The sequence below is a fragment of the Vidua macroura genome, chromosome Z (assembly GCF_024509145.1).
Source record: "Vidua macroura isolate BioBank_ID:100142 chromosome Z, ASM2450914v1, whole genome shotgun sequence".
NCBI lineage: Eukaryota > Metazoa > Chordata > Aves > Passeriformes > Viduidae > Vidua > Vidua macroura.
In genome coordinates this window covers 7479114-7496401 of record NC_071611.1, presented here as the reverse complement: position 1 = coordinate 7496401, position 17288 = coordinate 7479114, and the positions used below count along the sequence as shown (strand labels likewise).

General features: G+C 37.0%; 1 protein-coding gene across 2 annotated transcripts in view; it reads left to right on the top strand.

Annotated features, from left to right (window-relative positions):
- Window positions 1-17288, top strand: part of KIAA1328 (KIAA1328 ortholog) — a 172290-nt gene that overhangs the window by 16557 nt on the left and 138445 nt on the right. For both annotated transcript variants that reach the window (XM_054003892.1, XM_054003893.1), the window contains one exon: window positions 2154-2269. In XM_054003892.1, coding sequence (XP_053859867.1) covers window positions 2154-2269 — 116 coding nt within the window. The remainder of the gene's footprint in view (window positions 1-2153; window positions 2270-17288) is intronic.

Here is a 17288-nt window from a genome sequence, read left to right as displayed (position 1 = left end):
ATTTCGTCTGATTTTTCTAGTGCTCTCTTCTTTCATACCTTTTTTTCTTATACTGTTGTTCAATTTTAGTGTTATTGGGTGCCAGCATAGCCCAGCGTTTGTTGCCCAAAACCCTTTCCTCATGCAGCATCACTCCTGCAAGTTACTGAGCAAGCTTCCTTTCATAGAATCCTGGAGATAATACTTGTTCTCTCTTTCCAGTTGCCTGCCCTACTCTTGTTTCATTCCTGTCTTTCATCCACGTGGTCTTTGTGTTCTTCATTGTGATTTCCTAATTAACTTTTTTTGTTTCTGCATCTTTCACTGATTATGTGAATGAAAGTCATACATGCTGTAGTCATTTAGGTGGTTGCACTGGACTCAGAGGAAACAAATGGGCCATGGTTGGATTTGAAAGCCGCTACCTGCAGCTTGTGGCAAATGTGCTGTGGCTGTTACTGCAAGGATGTTTGGTGGATATTCCTCAAAAGTTTGTTACCTGCTTAGCTAAGGAGTGCAGAGGAGTTTGTTTGGTTCCAGAATTGATACAGGTAGTTCCTGTTACAATGTTTCTTTAATGCTATGTGCACAACCCTTTTGACAGCTTGAGTGGAGGGGAAGGGGCCTAGGAGCAGGTTGAACTCATCACACCTTCCCAGGCTGGGCCCAAGGTTGTAAGTGAGACCTTGTGCATTTGACTAATGGAATGCTTTTACATGTAATCCGTGTCTTTTTTGTTTTCCCTGTACATTAGAAACTTTACAATTAATAATTTGATCCAAGCTTTCAAACCTCTCTAATTTAAAGAATTTGATTATCCAGTATCTGTTGTCTGTCTCCCTCTAGGTTTGTAGAGAAACAGTATGAGTTTCAGTATTATTATTTTCAACTTTATGTAGTCTGCTTGAGCTGATATGGGAGGGGCTGTGGGTTGATCTTGGAGTTGGGGAATACTGCTTGTCTGTAATTCACTCCAGGGGAGTGACCCAGTTGTGGTATTTATGACTTTTCCACTGGAAGATCAAAACAAATCTGTGCCCTCTTAAGGGAAACAGTGATATCAAATGTATGGCTCAGTCCTTGAATGAAACATTCTGTTTGGAATATTCATCTAATGGGACAAGTGGAAGGCTTAGTCTGATACTTACATATATATATATTTCATTTTTTCCCCTCCTCTTTCCTCTTCCTATAAGATTGTTCCACTTTAAGGAAGTTAAAATTGGAGTTTTCTAAAAGTTGTATTGCTTTGGTCTCCTGTCACCTGTGTTGTGGCAGCTGTTTCATCATCATAAAAGACTGAACTTTAAGAGCCTTCAGCAGCAGAAATTGCCTAAGTGCAGAGCAATAATATTTATTAGTCTAAGCTCATTACTTAATATTTTTGTGGAGCTTTTATAGAACCATGATTTCCAAGCCACGTTTTAGCATAGTTACAGGATCATCTGTGCATAATGATCTTCTTGCCTACGTGATACCAGAATAATTGTTTTTATAGCCTGCTCTTGAGGTGCAGAATAAATGATCATTGCAAGCCTTTCTCCCATTGTCATCTTTTAATCTTGATCCAATTATTTACACTGAGCAGCAAGATACAGGGTGCCATGCCCCAGACAGAAAGGAAAATTTACGCCTGCAGCTTGATATTTGAAGATCCTCAGAAAAGGACAAACTGTTTTGTTTGGAGAAAGCTAACAGGAAGAATTATTCTTTCTTGGACTTCTATTTGACCAGTAAAGGTGAAAGAAGGATTAGTTTATAGATTAAGAAACAGAAAAGTTTTCCAGAATTTTCTTCCTGTCATGTCAGCTAAACTCTCACATCTGAGTTTTCTGTCTTCGTGTCCTAGGTTTGTAAGTATCCTAGTGAATCTTCCTTATGGCTGCAGATAATCAGACTGGACAAACCTAATTGTGGGTTCAGGCCCTAACTTTGTTCTTCTATGCTGCCCATTAATGTGCATGTACTCTACTGAGACCAATGTTTTTGAAAAAAAAATGTATTACATAAAGTCATATGCATCTTCCTGTGTAATGTATTATAAACATTGTGTGGAACTAACCTTTTTAAGCGTGGAGAGGATGTTATCCCTTTACCTGCAAAGTGGTGGAGGAGTTGGAAGCCAGGCACTGTGGTTATGGGCATATATTTTATTTTTCTCAAATTCTTTTCAGGGTAAGTGAAGAAAAAGAGGTGACGGAAGAACGGCTGAAAGCTGAACAGGAATCATTTGAGAAGAAGATCAGACAGCTAGAGGAGCAGAATGAACTTATCATCAAGGAAAGGGAAGATATCCTTTTAAAATATGTGCAATGGCTCACTGAAATAAAAAGTGAAGTACAGAGGAATAATTGTTCTAATTTATGGCATAGAATAAATCTGCATGTGCTGCCATTCAAAAGCAATCAGAGAGATGACTTGTCAGCATGACTTGTCAGACATTGGTTCATTTGAGTTTAAACTGCCATCCAGCTGTTCCTATGATGTTGTTTTGCTATGAAATAGATATTTGTCAACTAAAAAATGACAATAAGGAATTTACACATTAAAATAAGATTATAGCTATTTTTTAAAAATTCTGTTAGGTGGTCATAAACTTGCATGGTAGGTCTAAAACTTGCCTAGTATTCCATTTCTCTCCATGGCCAGAGAAAGGGAATCTACACTAAATGAATACAAATTAAATATATGTACTAGGAGGTTTAGCTAACTTAGACTTTTTATTTGGTGTAGGGTTTGTTTGTATATAAAAACAGCAGATTCTCTTTTCTTGCTGACTGTGACTTGCATTTCTTTAAGCTGCATATGCTTAGTCCTAATCCTCGAATATCACATGCAAAGTGACTATTGCAGGAATTGCTATTTTTCTTTCTGAGATGTGACAGACCTTTACAAAATTCTCTTGTTCATTTCTCTTCTAAATCTCTGATATTGATGCTTTGTTGTTAAATAAGGATTGGCTGCAGTGGGATAGGGAAGAGACAGGACTGCAACTACAGGAAAAGCAAATGGTGTGTGATTCATTGTTGATAGGGAGGGTAGTAATGTTGTTTTAAAAAGCATGATGGAGCCCAGTGTGCAGTATTGTTTTCGGTCCTGAGCCATCCCCTGTTCAAGTTAAAAACGAAGTTAGTGACAAAAAGAGGCTGTTCAAGCTATTGGCCAGTGTTGAAACAGAAATAGAGATAATTCAGAAACTTAAACATGAATTTAGAGGAGGGTTCTTGAAAATTCTGGCAATCCTATTTCATGGGTTAGCACTGGGAGGTGTTGCAAAAACAGTACTACTTTATGATGGAACTTGCTTGGCTTAGGAAAGGCATTCAGTGATGTGTGGTCTCTGTCAGGAGAGCATTGCCCCTGATGACTTAGAACATCCCTTGTAGCACAGTGGCACTTAATTTTCTGGGAGAAAATTTGTCTGTTTGTCCTAAATAATATACACATCAACAAACCTAGCTGGCTGTGAACTGTTATTGGAAAATATTTTATCTGATGTATTTCAAGAGCCATTAGATATGACAACAGCTCTTTGACATTGATTTCACTGAAGCCAGTATTTTGTTGTATATTACATCTTGTGTATTCAGTCAGCTCATGAATGTGGGTGGGATGCATGTTCCTGATTTTTTGTTATTTATCCACACAAAGCTTTCACTAATTCACATGAAGTTTATTTGGCTAGTGAAAAGTAGACATGCTTGCTTTTTTTGTTGTTGTTTGGGATTTTTTCCCTTTTCTTTGTTTCTTTACCAGAAATAGATTGCACAAGCATGAATACTTTTCCAGAAGTCTGGTAGACATGGCAGAAGGTTAATGCATGCAATTTTACACTTCATAAAACTCTGTAAAACCTAGATATATAAAACAAGGTTATAATTTAAAACAATGTGATTTTAACTGCTGCAATACTTGCCTATCATACATGAATGATTCAAGATCTTCAGTGTAACTCTGATCACTTAATTTTTTAAAGCTTGTTACAGAGACAAGAAATAGTACAAATGACTTGCTGAGGCTGAATACAGATTGTGGCTGTATTCAAGTACAGCAACTTGAAATTCTTTAATTTCTTCTGTGTTATAGTGTCCACTTGCAAATAAGGTATCAGGGATATAATACCATAAGAAAAAAATTTCAAGTCTGTTGAAATCAAATTTTACCTTTTATTTTACCCCACATAGCTAATTTAGTCTCTATAAGATAACTTTCTTTGCTGCAGTATTTAAAAGTACCCTGCAGTAATAAATTGGTGCTTCTGATATAAATGCAGCTATCCCGCAAAGTGCAATTTCAGCTTGGTAAGGGTTTAGTTCGCTTAGCATGGGGACTGTGTGGGTTGTTTTCAGCAACATGTTTTTTTTTTTTTTTTTTTTTTTTTTTTTTTTTTTTTTTCTTTGAGATTCTTGCAGGAGAAATATTGTTTGGTGCTTGAAATCCCTGCTTTGAGGAATATCCATCCTTATTTTGTTGTGGTTGATTTTTCTACCCCGGGGAAGCTGTGAAGACCCCTCTGTTCAAATTTGCTGCTGATGAACTGTGACAGAAGCTTTGAGGGAAGGGAGATGGGTGGTATGCAATGATCTCACTACAAAACTTTTAGTATCTTACTAGCATTTGGGAAACAGCATCTGTCTGCAGCCCAAGCTCACATTTACTTTGAAACTGCTGAGTGCTGTCTGGGGTAGGGAACAACAACTAAAATTTCATCCAGATTTAGAAGTCAATTCTACCTTTCCTTGGCAGGTGAAACTTTGAAAATTGAGTACTTAGTACTAGGGCATGCTCTCAAAGGAGGAACACAGTGATGAGCATGCTGTGAACCATAAATAGTCCAGCCTATTGCCAGAGTTGTCAAATACTTAGTATCACAGAATTAAGGAAAATTAGGGATTTCAAGTAGTCAGCTGGTCTACACCTTCTTCCTAAAGAAGTATTTAGGCCTATCATATTATCTTATAATTTGGTCAAAAGTAGCTGTTTTGGCTTGATTTATCTCATGACATTGACACTTCAGACTGACTACTTTCAAAAGAAACTTGATCCAAAGTGTTTCAAACAAAGTGTTCCAAAACCAAAAGAGGATCAAAACTTTGTTTTGTTTGTAATAAAGTCTTGCTTATAATAAATTGGAACGTTCTAGTGCTGCTGTTAGAAGATGTAGCACTTAGTGGTGTTCAGGTATGCATGCTGGAATGACATCTCTTGCTGTTCTTACTAAAATTGGCCCATCTGGGCTGAATTGGATAATCCAGTAACAGCTGCACACACTCTTTTGATGCCCTCCCCAATGAAAGCATCTTACAACTATGGAGATGATAAAGTGGTGGGGAAAAATACCACTTTCTGAAAATTAAGTTTACATAAGAGATAAAGAGGAAAAATGTAAATGGTGTGTGTATTGGGAAAGTGAGATCCAGAACGTGTCTGGAAAGAAAGACTTGGAAAAGGAGGTTGGGCTGGATGTGGGTGATGTGAAAGTAACAAAAGCCTCTAACTGATGGCTTCAGAAATGTTTAGGATAATCAATTAGGGTTAATAAGAGCTGAGATGGTCGCAGGTGACCTAGTATCAGTCAGACAATTGTAAGACAGCTCATTCAAGCAGGGATGTGTCTGTTTAGGGTATTTGAGCAACCTCTGAACTTGGGACTAAGCTCATGTGAGAATTGCCATGTCACCTCCTGTGTTGTCTTCTGCAGCATCTACTCTTAGTATTTGTGTTCTCTTTGCTGCCGTATGTTGATTAAACTGCTTCTAGTGGCAGTACAGATTCTGGAAATGGCTTTGGAGTGTATGACTTGCAACTTCCTTGTTCTTATTTGTGTTATTTAATTTACATTTTCACAGTAAGGGATGAGCAGTATGCACCATGTTGTGCACTTAGAGTACTTGTGCTGCATCTTCTTCCTCTTTTGCTGGGAGCTGCTGATAGAAAAGCTTTTGGCTTTCCTTTCTTTTTTTTTTTTTTTCCCTGATGTATTTTCAGACACCTATTATTAATTTAGGTCCCAAATATAATTTATTTTAACAATCAGGAAGATATCCTTTGTGAGATGTCCCAATACTGTCATGATACGTGTCTTAGGAAAAAAATTATAATGAGATTATTAAGAAACAAATACTACTGATACTTCAGAGCTCAAAGAAATTATGTTGTGGTCTTTAGCTTTTCTTGTTATCACCATTAGGGTTTTTTTATGTAAATTTGATGCAGTTGCATAAATGAAGAAGAAAAAGCAGCTGTAACATTTCTGTAAAGTCTTACTAATAGGTGAAGAGGAAACTTATTAAAGAAATTTTAAAAAATTGGTTTTTTAATTCTGAGCTCTGTTTCAATTATTATATAGGCAATGAATACGCAGATAAAGGAAAGAAGAGATTCTGTTTATTACAAACTTTTTTTTTTTTTTTTTTTTTTTTTTTTGTAGATTTAAACTAGTCAGCTGTACTATGCTGCTGTTTTGGTTTATATTTAGAATGCACCTGGGTTACTTAAGCTTTTTGTTGGAATTATTTTCTGGCTGAACATAGAGTTACAAAATGGTTTGACCTTGAGATATCAATCTAGGTCCAACCCTTGGACAGGGGTACCTCCCAGTAGACCAGGTTGCTGAAAACCCAGCCAAATTCACACAACAAATCCTGTATGATTTACTTGGTTAGTCTTAAAATTGATCACAGACTCTGTTTACATATGTCCTTAATATTATAGAACTACTTAATTAGTTGGTTTTGCATGCAGTTAACATGAATATTAATTTAACTAAAACAGTTCATTTGCTTATAGTGTTAGTGAGACATAGAATATTAATTTGCTGGAAGAATAATGAGCTTTGTAAGTATTATCTAGAGACTTTAATAAAATGCTTTCAGTTTTGCTGTAGTACTGTTCATTACATAAGTCTTGCATACATAAATTAGGGCCACTTACATATTTTCTTCTTTTCCTATCTTAATGTGTTAATGTAAAATGAGTTGTATTTTTCAGAAGAAAAAGAGTTACTGGCTTGCTTAATGCAAAGTACAAAACGTTAGAAGAAGGAGATATCAGAATACCAAATTTACTTGCTGGTTCTGCCTTATTTTCTCTATAATGTCAAATCTGATCTTCTGAAAATGTGAACACTTCTGCTTCCTTTCCTTTTTTAATCAGACCCACCAAGCTGTCATTACACATGAGGGAACAAAGGTGGCCTTGCACAGAAGGTTTTTGGCCATGTGCTTTGTTGGATGTGTGGTCCCAGTGTCCTGTGTGGCAGGTTCATGTGTGTGTGCCTCCGTGGGGCTGCTGTTGGCAAGGGGACAGTCTGCACTCAAAGTGACAGCACAGTGTCAGAGGGAGGTGGGGCACGGATATTAACACTGCAGTTTAGCATCTATATAAGAAAATGGGTCCCTGCCTTGCTGTGCCCCCACCCCTTCGCCCCTGAAAAAAAAAAAAGGCAAGAAAATTTCTATATAAAGGGAAATTTGCCATTTGCAGTAAACTTGTGCTTTTGAAAGTCAAGCTAATTATTTAAAACTCAGTAACAATTTTAGAGATCAACTTTGGCTAAGTCTGTTCCTGATGGTATAGTTTCTGACAAGTTATGAACTGAGGATTTGAAATGACCGTCATTATTTTTCTTTTATTTCTTAACTTGGCTCCCTCAGCTTATCATTTAAAGTCTTTTCCCTTTCTGTTTTTCATATGTGAATGCATACTATATATCTTCTTGTGCATCATAATTTGTTTGAAGGTGTGTGAGGAGAATGGAGAATTAGTATTTTGCTTCTTTCTTCCATTTTATCCAAGTACATTACTCTTTGAAGGTGTTTCTTTTACTATTATTTCAGGTATCCTACTAGTAAATGTTTCTAAGCAACCGCTGTAGTCTGTTGAAAAAAAGCTGCACTTATTAAAAAGTCCCTGAATATTTATATGCTATTCTGTAACTGCAGTATTGGTTAAATAATGTATGTATTTACGAACTGAAATGTAGAAGAATCAGTCAAGGACTACTGGGTAAATAAGATATTTTGAATTTTTCATGAACTTTTAAACTAAAACAAGGTGAAACATATTGTAATGTTGAGTATTCAAATGGATCAATGGCTGGAGATTAATTTGAAACTTTCTGTGCTTAATTCTAGTTAGTGCCTTGTAGCACAATCTAGCAACACTGTCTATGATATGAAAATACCCCGAATCAGCAGGCAGCATCTAAGCAGTCAAGAACAGCCTTTGTAGAATGTGAGCTGGACAGGCTTTTTCCCCTAAACCTCTGCACTCAGTGATGTAGGGCTGTCTGTGAGATGGTACTGTCAGCATAGAAATACAGCTGTGCAATGGGAGAAGCATATTTGCTCTGTGTTTTATACCAAGGGTGGAATAGCGTACTCTGTGTGTCTGACTGAAGCGAAGATGTTCCCCCATCACCTCTTGTGTAGAATTTTGGAGTTCCCCTGAGGTGAGTGTTGAGGGCTAGTAGCATTCTTTCATCTCCCATGTTTCATGATGTTTTTACATTGTGGTGATCTGTACCTGGTACTAGAGACTTGATGATTTTGAAACTGAATAAGAGCTGGAGTTCTGCCTTGCCAAGTTGTGGATACCCGTGGGTAGCTCTATGCTTCGCAGACAGCCTGTCTCCCAGCTCTGGGTATCTGAAGCACAGATTTATGATATTATGTATATTAACTGTCTTATGGGCATGACAGAACTGGATATGATGATGGGCTGCCCCTGTCTAAACTAAACAGGAGAAGCCTGTCATTGGAGATGCACCTTCAGCCATGGCAATCTCATACATCAATATCAGGTATTTTAAGAAAAAAGCCATGAAGTAGTTCAGGTAAAAAAAAATTCTCTGTAGGAGTCAGGCTGGTCAGTTTAAGTGTCTCAAGTGAAAGACTGGTCTTTTTGCTTTTTGCGGATATTTAAACTGACCAGGCTACTTACCTGACTGAATCTGACCACTGGTTTTGTGGTTATTGCTGAAACATTTGGCTTTAGGCATGTGAGCTTTCAAAGTGATGTTTGAGTTACATTTTTTCTTTATGACATTTTGCTCATTTGGAATAAAGACTGAGTTCTTTTAAAAGGAGGCACAAATGGGAAAATGAGATCATTAATTGTTGAAGCTGGTACTGTAACAAATTGACTAGAAATGTGGATTCAGAGAAATTGATGTACTTTATCCTTCTAAACTAAATGAATTCTCCATCTGCTTCAGCTTCTCAACTATAATGAGGACGTAGGGCTGACTCTGCTATTGGTTTCTCTGTCTTCCTGCACTATTTTGGAAAGTTTAAACATTTCTTGCATAATTAAATACACTTTCAATAAATCAATCTCATAATAATTGTTGTTCAGGGGAGTTCATTATTCAGTTCAGTCTTTTAAATTACTCTTCTTCTTTAAAGGATTCTTCTGATGTAATGGCTTCTTCTAAATCCATTTGCCATGCTCTAGCTTGTAATTACTTTAGATTTGAAGAATAAAATGAATGGCTTTATTATTAATCAGTAGCAAATTTGTCTTACTGTTTTTAGAGTGGCCTTCACTCATGAAATAGTTTTAATGGTCTAGATAGCAAAACACTTCATACCTCTCTTTCAACAGAGATTTAGTGAAAGCAATCAGATAGTTTTGTGGGTTTTTTTTCTTCCATCTCTCTCCCATCAAACATTTGTCACAGTGACTGTCATCATGTGTTTGCTGTTGTATTCTGCAAGCTGCTGGCCTTCTGAAAGCCTTATTTTGCTGCCTGCTTTTAGATTGGAAGTTTTTTAGGCTGGGCTAGACTTTATTTTTGCCTTGTGCTGTGGGGAGTACATTGCACTTAAGCATAGCATTAATTTAATGTTGGCTTTTACGGTGGACATTGGCCTGTAAGAAATTTGTCACTGTTCAAGCATGATGAAAACAGCATCTGTTTCTTAACCTCTTTCTACTGATGTGGGATTTCATGGACCTTAGTGACAGTGCTTTTGTAGTCAAGAGTTGGAAGTCTGTGCCTTCCCATAGCAAAATGCTATCTTGTTTTACAGCAGGTAAGACTGCACAGGTGATTGTCCTATGTTAATCTCCTCCATTTGGCATCAGTTTTTTGTCCATAGTCTCTTGTAAGGTTGTTCAAATCCATCCTTAATTTTAAACTGTCAGTCAATGCAAACTAATATAATGCATTTTTAGCCTTGCTAAACTTCTTAGGATCTAGTGGATGTTACACTAATATCTCATTTCCATAGACTACTTAAAAAATGCAAGTCAGTTAGTTGTGGAGTTACAGACATTCAGTCAATCTCAGCTTTTAATTTCCTTAGGAATTCATTACTATAACAGCACTCTTGGTTTTGTTTCGTCTATCAGTTGTGATGTTTAACGAGGGCTAAGAATTTTGAGTAATACTGAGGAATCAGAAAAAACATCCAAAGAGGAATGAATAGCATCCTTAAAGTCTTAATTCCATAGCTCTCTGGGAGGTTATTAAAAGTGTAAGTTTAAAACTGGATGGAATTTATCCAGATGCAAGAACTTCATTGAAGACTTCCACATATACCTTTTATCATTAGTTCTATTGGCATTACACTTTCTTTGGTCTAGTTTCAGGAGTTGTAGTAGTTTTTCATTTCACATTTACAGTTTTCAGTTCAGATTCTAGTATGTATGTATTTATTTAAATACATTTTTAACTGTGGAAATGGTAAACTTTTACTGATGGCAGTATGGTCACTTTCATTGCGCATATGGCAAGAGATTTACATAAAGGTCATCCCCTTCTCGGGACAAAAAATACCCCAGGGTTTATAGAACAGGGAGTACAGTTGTAGTAATAAGGATTATGCTGCTGATAAGTTCCCCTCAAGGCCCAGTGATGGTAATACCCCTATATTTTGTCTTTAAAGAAAACTGCTGAGAGGCAATAATTTTTTTTTTGTATGTGTCCCATTTTCATTAATGCATGGTAATTGATGGAGTTGCAGTGACTTGTAACAGTAATGAGTTCTAAACATAAGAATGCACTCCTTTCTAATAAGTGAGCACTGCTGGGGTTTAAAAGCGTACTAAATCAGTTGCTTTAGTATGAATTTATTAGTTTTTTTCAGCATTAGCTTTAATAGTAGTTATTTACATAAGCGTACATCCCATTAACCGCCATCAGGGCTGGAAAACATGCTGAACTGTTCATATTTTCATATAATTATTGAACATAATGGTATCATTTGCATTTCTAAACAGTGATGTTTCTGTCAGGCTTGGAAATAGTGTCTTTACGCAGTCCCTATTTCACATCCACTTATTTGACATCGTTAAATTTTATGCTAATGTGCTTCCCTAGAATGTCATCAGTAGGACAGATGCTTGCACTTTAATATACAAATCAGTGATGCTTTTCCCTCCCCCTCCCCTGAATTGCAAAAGACATAAAAAAGCATATCTGCACTTTTTAGATATAGTTTGCTTCATTCTAAAGAATCTGTAAGAAATGAAACTTAGCTTTCACCCCCGTTAGTCACTTCCAAATGCTGTAATAACAGGTACCTTCATTGCGAACAGTGGGAGACTGTCCTCTGCCTGAAGGAGGAAGTCTTCTAAAATTCAAGGCAATTATGTTAAAATAAAAATTGTAGCCTTGAGCTTGCCACCTGTGTAAGGTATGGAGTCTCATAGGGCAAGCTGCCTGGTCAGGCAGTGGTCCATGTATTGGCTTACCTTCTTACCAGCAGAGCATGGCTGTAAAGAAGGTTAAGGGAGGAAGCAGTTTCACCTGTTAGGCTCTGTCAGCAGAAGTGCATTTTGACTTGTGCATTGTCAGGTTTTTAGTCTTAAAATATTTGTTTCATTTTGCAGACAGGATGTATATGAGAGACGTATATGAGCTCTTACCAGCTAAGTGTGAATGGTAGTTGTTGTATGAACAGTGCTGACTTTTTTTTTTTTTTTTGTATGTAAGAGCTTTGATGCTTCTACTGAAGTCAACACTGGAAGCAGAACATCAAAAACCTGAGCAACATTACCAATGATTGTAGGTCTGAATGTGGAAACTATGGAATAAAAATAAATAAATATAATCAGCACCACCACCAAAACCACATTGCTTTTCTTCCATTTAAAAATGAAATTAGTATGTTGCATTTGGTTCTGTATGAATTTATCTCGTGATGACTTGTTTACTATTGCAAGCAGAGTGCTAAAGGTAGAGCAGGTGTGTACAGCCTGCAGTATGCAGTCGTGGTCACAGGAAAAAGTAACTGCTGAGATACAGAGTGTGTTGCTTATGAGCCAGACATGACCCATGTGAATGGGCCTGGAAATCCAGTGGATCTCCAGCTCAGTTCTCTACTTTTCTTCACTTACCAGATGTGGATTAGGCAATTCTGCTGTTTTCTTTCCTACTCACCTGTTTAAAAACTTGTGGTACTGCTTGCCAGCCTTTGTGTGACATGAAAGTTAAATGTAAGCATGTTGCTCAGTTATGGCATTTCATAGACACACTCTGAAAATTTTAAATAAAAGCAAAAATTTTAGGGTCAAGGAAAAAACTGAGAGAAGCATATTACACAGGTTTGTTGTTGTCATTGTTTTATTAAAAAAAAAAACCCAAAAACTTAAAGAATGCCTTTCTTAGTCATGTCTTGAAAGAAGGTTGGTAGGAGGCAGCCAAGTAGAAAAAGGTACTTGGAGTGAAATGAAAAGGCATATTTTATGCATAAAGGGCCACGTGAGCAAACTGGAGATATACTCTGATGGGTTCTGGGCTTATGGAGTCTTTAATTATAGATGATTAACAATTTGCAAGTTGCTTTGCAGACAAGTATGGAGACAAAAATCCCTGCTGGGAAATGCTTGCAATCTAAGACCTCATTCTGGTGGTGTCTGTAGAGGTGTGTTTTAAGTCATGAGAAGTAGCAATATCAAAACAACAACAAAATATTTGCTTTCATTATGTCAGAGAGAGCCATAGGAGTTTTGAAGGATTTCTGTCAGAGTTTTGAGCTTGCAATAGGGCAACCATTTTATAGCAAGCAATTTGGAGCCAGGTGCTTTTTGGTATACTTTTTACTCAGAATTAAATATGGACGCACTGATGTAGACTAGCAAACTGGTGAGATGTGCTCATTTCAGCTATGAAGTTCTGGGAAATTTAAAGAGTGCACCTCTGGCATGCAGAGCAGATTGTTGTACTGCAGAGACTCTGAGCTGACCTCTTGTCAATGTCTCATTTAAATCCTGAAAAGAAGACTCTAGGTAATTGGCAAGTGTCCTTATTTTAATATGCGACCATAAAAAGGTAACATATGATGATTTTTAGCATCAGAAGATTAACATTTTACCTTTAAATAAAATATGATTAACTGGTACAGAATTAAAAGTAATAGAACTGAAATATTCAAACTATGACTCTGTGGTGTCAGATTATGCGTTGAGTGTGACAGTTTAAGTACTGAAGTGATTTAAAAAATGAGTCAGCTGAAGGATGTATATCCCAAGTAGTGAGAATAAAATGGAATAAAACAATTGTGGCTGTCAAAACTTTCTCAAAATATCCTGGCTGAATGAACCAAGAGACCAAAGTTTGATGTTGTTTACAGTGACTGGGTCTTGCCCAGGTGCCAGTGCAGATGCAGCAAGGGAGTATTGCATGCTGTAATGGCATTCTAATCTATAATTTTAACCCACCAAGTCACGATTATGCTTAAATTTAGTACCCAGGCCAAGACTCTTCTTGGCTGCTGGGTTCATCTACCTTCAAGAAGGTTCAAATATGATTGATTTATCAGTGCTTCTTTCAGTAGTTTGCAGACAGCCAAGCTTTTTCTCATCCCTGTACAATTTAGTTTTTGGTGGATTGGCACATGTTTTGATACATGAAGCTACATGTTTTCCATCTGAATTTCTTAGTGTCACTGTTTGGAAATGTGAAAATGCCATTGTGAAGGTTTGTCGTTTGACTTCTGCATATTTTAAGTCCTTGTTAGTAAAAATACTTTTTTCCTGCACCTAGTAAACTCAGCTTGGATTTTGAAAATAAAGTGGCATCTTGCTGTCTTCTGAAGTTCTGTAAATGAATTTTTAGAGTGCAATTTGGGGATTTAGTAATCTTCATGTAGAGGTTGTTTGTGGCATGTTTGTGCACATTAAGCTTGTGACACTTTGAAATCTTGTAGGAAGAATCAAGGGGAGGATTGGAATATGGCTTATTCCAAAATGCAGAAATAAAAGAAGGGGTAAAGAAAATGTATTATGGTCACAGAGATTGGCAGGTCTAATTTTGTTTACATCCAGAGAACAGGATACTGAAGTAAGTGTGTTGCTTTCAAGTAGTTCCTTCAGAGAGCAGAATTTTCATAATTATGTAAAAATGCAAGCAAAGCATTTAACAGCCTTTATAATACATTAACTCTTCCAGTGTGGATTTCTTCATATTTTATTATCTTCAGGGAGAAGTTTTGGGTTTCTATAAATATTGCTGGACACATTGATGAAAGATCCTTTGATTTTAAATATGTTACTCAACATCTCTTAATGGTGCAGAGTAAGACTTGAGTGAGCCCAGCTTTTAATGTCCAGCTGTCACTTCAGGTAACTGGACAAGTCCTGGGAGGCCTTATTGCTCTGTTTCAGTGCAAATAACTATATTTAACTTGCCATTGCTATTTGCTTTAACTTGCTAATAAATCTACTGCATAAATTTTTCCTATGAATGGAGAGAAATTAAAAACAAGGAATATGTTTCTAATTATCTGCAGAGAGAAGTGATGGGAGCAAATGAACTCACCTTCAAGACCGGATTTGATTATAGGAAGGATTGCCTGGTATTGTCTCTGGTAGTGAGGGGCTAGATTTGGTAACCCAGAAAGGCTCGTTGTTTCCCCAGAAAGCCATCTGGGTATTTCCTGGGTCCATCTGCTCTGATGCATGCACAACCTGTGATTACTAGTTGATTTTAATGAACTGTTTGTATTGAACTTCTCTTGTGTTGGCATGGTTCATGTTCCTATGTTACACTTGTCTTTCTGGAACCAACCACAGGACAGTGCAAAGATTTTAACAACAATATAATTGCATTGTTCTGACTGGACGTTGAATGCATTGGAGAGTCTTCCTGGCTCATCTGCAGGGAACAGATGACTATCAGGAACCTTCTGGCTCTTTCAAACAATCCTCTTAACACATTTCTGTTCCTAAAGCTGTAAATATCTGCCTTAGTTCATTTATTAGTTCTCTCCTCTGTGCTGTTTTTAAGGATCAGTGTTTTAGAAGAGCTTCTATTTTTTTTTATGACACCTCCTAATTTCCAGGCTAGACACAGTCACAGCTAGCTTAAACATGCTTGTTCTTGTGCCAGCATTTTGCTTAAATAGATCTTCCTCTCTTTCATGTTTATGTAGAAGGGATTAGAGCAATAGACATTCCCTCTCTCAAAGGGAAAAGAGAGGACAAAGTGAGAGAAGTTTCACTTGTTGTTGTATGAATGATAGGAAGTCTAGGCTTCTGGATTATAACAGGCTAGAAATCTGAGTGAAATGGAACAAGGCTGGGAAGGATTGTATGACTGAAAGGTCAGAAAGCTTAGCAAAGTCAGAACAACAGTGTGGACTAATTGGGGTTTGTTTGCTTTTTCTTGCCTATAGAAGTTGTCTTGATGAAGTTCATCTTTGCAAAGCTGGATAGGAAAATTTTTGATTGGTGTTATAGGAAGTCCCCAAAAGTCAGATTAAATGTACATGTATGTTGCAATTAAAGGTTGGTCCACTAAAGTAACTGAGATGACTGAGCAGACAAATTACAATGTGACTTTAGGCCTCTTGACTTCCCCCATGGCAAAGGCGTCTTCTCAATTCTTCCCGTTAGGAATTCTGTTCAGCCTTGCTTTATCATCAGCCAGGGACACATCACTGTGGGTATTCTTTTGCTTGTTGCTCAAGGACATTGAGCTGTTGTGAATGGTTTAAATTTTTGGAAAAAAGGCATCCTGTAGCTGGATTTGCATTAACTGAGTAGCTAGTGGTGAATGAGTAGCCAGAACTGTGAATGGTGCTGCCCACAGTAAAGTCAGAGTTTACTTCCCAGCATTATTTGACTTTTACCTTTTAAATACTTTTACCTTTTAAATACCTATAATAAAGTACTCAGAGGTTTGGGACTTAAATCAGCAACAGATTTATATTTTATTTGCTTTTCACGTTGTGAGTTTTCATTGTGCATGAGGAAATAAACATGGCTGAAATAATTCAGACAGAAATTACAGAACAACTGTTTATTAATTCAGAGTTGCTAAATGCTGTCCTTGGGTGTTTATTTGGGCTCCATCTTTATCTTCATCTGTCCCTCTTTTGGATGATACACCACTTTTTACCATTGCCATATCTGTTGCTCTTTGTAGACAGTAAAATAGATTCTTGTCTCATATTTCATAGAAAAAATATGAAAGGAAAGCTCTGTAATTAATTGCTTACTGAATGAGTAATTATTTTCTGCTGCTCCTTGAAATTAAGTGAAGTGTGGGTAACTTGAATTGCAGGAGGTCTGCACTGTGGTTTGTAGTTTTGACATAAAATTACTATGGGCATGCTGAAACAGTGGTATTTTGTCTCTTTTATATCTTTTGGCCTCAAGAGTAACCCAAAATGTGTTTGTGAGCCGTAATAAAGACTGGTTCTCTCCCCTCGCTCTCCCCTCTGTCCATATTGCATTGCTTAAGGTGTTCTTCTACTTCCTTTTTTTTTCAATGTCAGGAATTTTATTTTAATAGGACTTGTGAAATCTGGAGACTTATGGAAGATTACTAAATCTGCCAGAAGTTTATAAGGCTCATGAAAAGTATATGAGATTATACATAAACTCCTTTTCACTCTTTGGATCTGCTCGCTAGATGATGTGAATCTTCATTCCCTAGGAAAGAGGCTTTCTGCTCAGTATATTCTCCAAATTTTCCTGGAAGATAATTAGTCTAACTGTCTTTGCAGTGTGTTCCTTAATGTGAATCTATTTTTCAATGCTGTGTATTTTGAAAGGGTGATGTTATGTGTTTGCTCTAAGTTTATTCATTTTGTGTTACTTCGTGTCATGTTGTGTATATTTTGGAATTTAACATTATTTTTTCATGTCTGCTTGTCATTGAAGATTGTTTTTAGTCAGGAGCAGTATGGATGTAGGAGGAGGCAGGAAGTTTCAAGGGAAGGCATATAATGGTGTGAAGCACCATTGTTTCTTTGGGTAGCTGCATTGGAGGACAGCTACCTTGTGGACTCCAGTTACACTTACATCACATGAAGAGAACTAGGGATGCTGTCTTGGAATTTCTACTCCATACATTC